At 45.2% G+C, this 5,483-nt stretch overlaps 1 protein-coding gene across 1 annotated transcript; it reads left to right on the top strand.

Moving 5' to 3' along the window:
• Positions 1 to 2,283: 2,283 nt before the first annotated feature.
• HOXD4 (homeobox D4) lies at positions 2,284 to 4,145 on the top strand. Its single transcript, XM_009332514.1, has 2 exons — positions 2,284 to 2,785; positions 3,189 to 4,145. The coding sequence occupies exons 1-2, from the start codon at positions 2,377 to 2,379 to the stop codon at positions 3,491 to 3,493; spliced, it is 714 nt and encodes a 237-aa protein (XP_009330789.1). The 5' UTR covers positions 2,284 to 2,376; the 3' UTR covers positions 3,494 to 4,145.
• The last annotated feature ends 1,338 nt before the right edge of the window (positions 4,146 to 5,483 follow it).

The following is a 5,483-nucleotide window of genomic DNA, read 5'->3' as shown; positions in this document are numbered from 1 at the left end:
AGAGATTAGGGACACAAAGTCGTTTCGAGTTGCACTTGCTGTGAAGAAGACACCACCGCAGTGCTAAGAAAGCAGATGTTTAAAAATAGCATCCCCCAGATCAGGCAGCTGAGAGTTGGAGGCAGGCAAGCAAACCGGTACACATCGCTCGGATAAACGCAACACCCCCAAATCTGCCCTCCGCAGTGGTTGGATGTATCACACCCGCACCATTATTTGTCCTTATGGTGCCTGTTTTAAATAGTGGAAGGAGAAGAGGTTGACCGCAGGACAGCAGTGAGGAGCTGGGTCAGACACAATTCATGAACTTTTGTACTCCTGTGTGCCGCTGTCGACAAAGTAAAAATAATGAAACTTTGTGATATGTTTGTAAATGATTTCGGCTGACCTCTCGCCCTGCCCTTCACCATAAACGCTACGGCGGGGAGAACCTGGGAGGGTGCGAGGCTGCGGCTCGCAGGCAGCTCGCGGGGATAATAGTAGACCAGCATAATGGGACGAAGGTAAATTTGGAAACTCTGTTCTTCCCGAGAGCAACTAACTCCAGCCTTTCATCTCCTCTTTTTCACCAATCGCTGTTTCTGTTGTCGGCTGTTTTACTTCTGTTTCGATTTTGTTTTTAATTCTTTTTTGTCTGGGGCGGGGGTGTGTGTGTTTCTAATTATGGAGAATCTCTTCAGATTCGTGGTAGCCTAAATAGATAAAGGCTTTTTTCTAAATTATTTTAACCATTATTATTCTAAATAGCGCAATTTGACCGGTAACGTCCGTTTTCCGTAGCGAGGACGGAAACGGCAGAGCATTTAAAGTGAGCAGCAGGTCTTTCTGAGAATTTGGTAGGCGAAATTCATCGCTGTAAATTGGTGGAGAGTCGTATAGCTCTATTGCAGCAATAATAACAAGCGTGAATCTTTTCTGAAATCCCACCTTCCTGCAAATCCGTATTTCAGAACTGAGTCCCAGCAGAATAGTTTGCATTCCTCAGAAGACAGTAAGGACTAAGAGAATTGCAAAGACCTGCTATATTGTAGATGAAAACAGAATGTTATTACGTTGTCTATATATACCCTGTAGAACCGAATTTGTGTGATATTCATATAGTCACAGATTCGATTCTAGGGGAATATATGGTCGATGCAAAAACTTCACCTTTCTGCAAATGGTTAGAAGTTTAAATACTGGCGGAATCAAAAGGCATGTGCGTGCTGAACACTCAGAAATTATAAAAGTTTTGCTGCCTCGCTCCTATTTGCTAGGTTTTAGGACGTCTCTTAAAATTTCAGTTGTCGTTCAGTCGCGACTTTCACTGACAGACTGTGAATTTGAACAGTTAATCTCACCAAATTTTCTGGAAAAAAAATTATCTACCAATCAGTGAATGAATCTTTAAAAAGATACTCATAAATTATCTGGATATGCCAGACGTTAGCAAAATTTTCCTGTCAAGGGTCCAGATCGCATCAAAATATTTACGACAGCAGCAAAAGCAGCATTCGCCTCACTGGAATGTATTTACTTGTGCTCCAGGAATGATATTGATGAATGAAGACCGAATTTATCTCATTAAACCCGCGATATTTTTAACCTAATTAAATGCCGTCTTCAGTTCAATTGATTGAACTTTAGTAGTTAAAAGTGAACGGTTTCTTGCCGCCTGTATGTTTTTACATACATCGGCGTACAGATTTATATATACACGTGTGCGTTTGCGTGTGTGCGCGCATACGTATGCACACATATATATTGAGGCTTGAAAGTGAATGAGAAGTTACTGATTGCCTAATTTTATTCAGCACAACTAAATTCTGGTAACTTTTGGATGACCTCTGCGAGACAAAGACAGGACAGATCTATTGTACATCATATTACCCTCTTCTTTGACGGCTTTTCTTTTCCTCGCCTCCCTATCAGTTTCCTCCCTTTTAACCCCACTTCAGCTCCTCGCTCCGTATATTTCTTTCGATATTTTATTTAAAGCGGGGTCACAAACCCCGGTGGCGGTTGCGGCTGGTAAATCAGGCGGCGGGGCATCATCCATCGGGGCTGAGGGAAGCCAGCTCAGACAAAAGGCTGGCCCTACCTGCGGGCCGGGGAGGCGGCCGCCGCCCGAGGAGCATCCCCACACCTCCGGTACCTGCTCTGGGGGGTGCGACCCGCCGGAGAAGGGGGTCACTCGGTTACAGGGATGTTATTGAGTGAAATCGGTGGAAATGCTGAGCTGCGGAGAAATCCGGTGATCGGCTCCCGCCTCCCCATTGGCCGGGCCGGTCACATGCCCGCCTAACTTTATTCAGTTGACAGCAAGTAGGAGGGCTCTATGGCAGGGGAAAAAAAGACAACACGAGAAAAATTAGTATTTTCTACCTTCAGAAATTAATGGCCATGAGTTCGTATATGGTGAACTCTAAGTATGTGGATCCCAAATTTCCTCCTTGCGAGGAATATTTGCAGAATAGCTACCTAGGCGAGCAGGGGGCCGAGTACTACAGTGCCAAGCAGGGCTCTGATTTCCAGCACCAGGGACTCTACCCACGGTCAAACTACAGCGAGCAGCCCTTTAGCTGTAGCAATGCCCAAGGCTCTGCCGTGCAGCCGCGGGGTCACGGACAGGAGCAATCCGGCCCAGCGAGCCACTTCCCCGGCCAAGCAGAGCATTGTCCACCGCCTCCAATGTCCAACTCGCGAGCCTGCAGCCAGCAGCCGGCCCTCAAACCCCCAAACGGGTCAGCACTTAAGCAGCCAGCAGTAGTTTATCCCTGGATGAAGAAAGTCCATGTTAACTCGGGTAAGGATCCTCTTCTTACTTTGCTCTTCTACCCTGCTTCCGATCGTCCTCAGCGACGCTCGCTCGAGTCCCTGCCAGACTCGTGGACGAGCTTTTTAAGCCGAGGTAGCCAATTACACTCGTCATAAATTTTTATGGCTGAGGAAATAGGCCGTTGGCCATGCGGGGCTTTGCCGTGCAGGAGAAAACTCCATTTTAGGAGCCTGCTAGAGGCTGCCAGCCTACCTAGCTGCGTGTGCCTGTAGTGCCTGCCTTAAATGAGGGGGAGAGCAGCCCGTCCATTGTAAGCAACTGGGACGAATCCAGCCCGGCCACATGCTCGCAGCTCGTAAGGTTTTCTTTTGTAAAGTCGAACCGGCAAGTCAAGATTAGCTTTGTAAAGTTCTCCGTATTTTTTTCCCAGTGAATCCCAATTACAACGGAGGGGAACCTAAACGCTCCCGCACAGCTTACACCAGACAGCAAGTCCTAGAACTGGAAAAAGAATTTCATTTTAACAGGTACCTGACCAGGCGCCGCCGTATCGAGATAGCCCACACTTTGTGTCTCTCTGAGCGCCAGATCAAGATCTGGTTTCAGAACAGAAGAATGAAGTGGAAAAAAGATCACAAACTGCCCAACACGAAGGGCAGGTCTTCTTCCTCTGGTTCAAACCCCCATTTACAGACTGGTTCCAAGGACCGTCAGACTGACTTGACAACTTTGTAGAAGAGGTGAAATTTTCCATTTCATCCTTCGCTTCTGACCAGTACTGTACATAACTGACACTGCCCAAGCAGAACCTGCATGTAGCAGCTAAGGACTCGAGAAACTGTCATCTTTCTTTAAGGTACTGTTGTACAAAGGAGACAAAATGACGCTACTTTGGACTTTATTTTATTTGCCTCTGCTAGCACAACCTAAAAAAGGAAAAAAAAAAGGGGGGGAAAGAAAGGAAAAAAAAAAAGAAACATCATGCAGGCAGTGGGAATTGGGAAAATATTAAACGAGACCTTCTGTCCATAAAAAGTAATAAATCATTGAAAATGAAACTGTCCTGTGTTTCAGTTTTGAATTCGAAAGTGAAGGTTTGATGCTTTATTCTGGGATTTTTACTTTTAATTGTCTTTTTATCCCGTGCAATTTCGGGAGGATGCATTTGGGCAAGTTGAGGACAGGAAATTTGTAGCATAGTCTTTTATTTGAACATAAAGGCTAGTAATTGTGAACTTTTTGTGCTGCTTTACCTTTTTTTGGTGTAATGAAAATAATTGCTCATTTCCATAACGTCTCAGAAGATGTGCATAGGAATAAGTGAAAACGGGTTATTTTATGTACTGATGGTGTTAGCATATTTATTTATTTGTTACGTAGAAGAGTGAAGACAAAAAGAAAAATAGTCAAACCAAAAACGGGGGAGGGGAGCTGGAATACAGTATTTCTCCTTGCCAGTCTCATGAACACATGTATAATGTTTACTTGTCTTGAACGTACACAACTTTCTTGTCCCTTTTTTTGAATTTCCTTCTTTGTGAATAGGAAAAGCGTCCCTGCTCCTTACCGTGTGCCATCCAGGGCTAACAGGCTTGAAATCTGTTTCCAAAGTCTGCTCTGCTCAGCGCTGTGCTTTAAACCACTGATACCTCATTTAAAAATGGGGGGGGAGGGGGGAGGGGAAAAAAACCCCCACAAAAAATCACAACCCCCCCAACAAAAAAATAAAAAGCAAACCCCAGAGTGAAAAATTAATGCGATTTCTGATATAACCTGAGCCATTCAAAGCTGAAAGCTGAATGCATTCTTTAAATCAGATTTTAAATTTCTTTTCTGCCCAAGAGAGAGAGAGGCTATGTGGGTTGCTGCTTTGCTTTGTTTTGGGGTTGTTTTGGTCTGTTGGGGGTGGTTTTCTTTGCAGAACAGTGATTGTTTTTAAGCAAACCACGACACATGTCTGCAATGGTTGGAAATCTCAGCAAGTTGCTTTCAGGGAAAGGGGAAAGGCTTGGATGGGAGCAGAGCTGGTCTAATACCCACGGATTTGTCCCTGGCTGCTGGCTGCATCGTGCCAAAGTTTTAGTGCGCTGTAACTACCAAACCCAGCCAAACCAGCTCCCTCAGCCACTCACACCTCCGCTCAGGCGATTTTAAAGCTCAGCCCTTATCTCCTGTACCCTCAGGGCAGCCTGGGAGAGAGACCATATCATCGAAATTGTAACGAGATGATCCCTTTATTAAAGAGAAAAGGGGAAAAGAAGAAAACCCAGAGCGAACGCTGAAGGGAGGTGGAAAGAGCAGGGGGTGAGTTAACATGCCCATCTCCAGCCTGGGTGCTCCCCACCGAGGACTCACTGCTTTCTGGGCTCGCTCGGGAAAACACTGGCCAAAATGGGCTTGAATGAATTCGAAAATAAAAGACGAGCTTTTCAACAGGAGTGTATTCGGCAGCATTAACTGTGGCCAGCGGTTAATTTCTGCCCTTTTCTCATCCCTAGAACTCCGCAAAGTGTCTTGTAAGACTTGGTCTTTTGTTTTAGAGCCTGGAGAAAACTCTTTGTTCTTCCTTAGGGTTAGCCCAGTTCTCAGACTTGCACATGGCAATACTTGAATATCTCCACGTCGTGATATTAAAGATGGATATTCCCGCATTATTCGCATCATTGTTTCTATGACAAAAAGCACCGAGTTCATACATAGTAAAGACGTCTTTTTTCTGACGCCT

Source organism: Pygoscelis adeliae, unplaced genomic scaffold, assembly GCF_000699105.1.
Source record: "Pygoscelis adeliae isolate BGI_AS28 unplaced genomic scaffold, ASM69910v1 Scaffold160, whole genome shotgun sequence".
Taxonomy (NCBI): domain Eukaryota; kingdom Metazoa; phylum Chordata; class Aves; order Sphenisciformes; family Spheniscidae; genus Pygoscelis; species Pygoscelis adeliae.
The sequence above is the reverse complement of the archived record's forward strand: the minus strand, read 5'-3'. Positions and strand labels throughout refer to the sequence as shown.

Excerpts from the sequence above, each read along its gene's own strand:
- HOXD4 (XM_009332514.1), top strand. The coding sequence starts at position 2,377 with ATGGCCATGAGTTCGTATATGGTGAACTCTAAGTATGTGGATCCCAAA. Across the intron at positions 2,786-3,188 it reads GAAAGTCCATGTTAACTCGG|TGAATCCCAATTACAACGGA; the intron begins GTAAGGATCCTC and ends TTTTTTTCCCAG.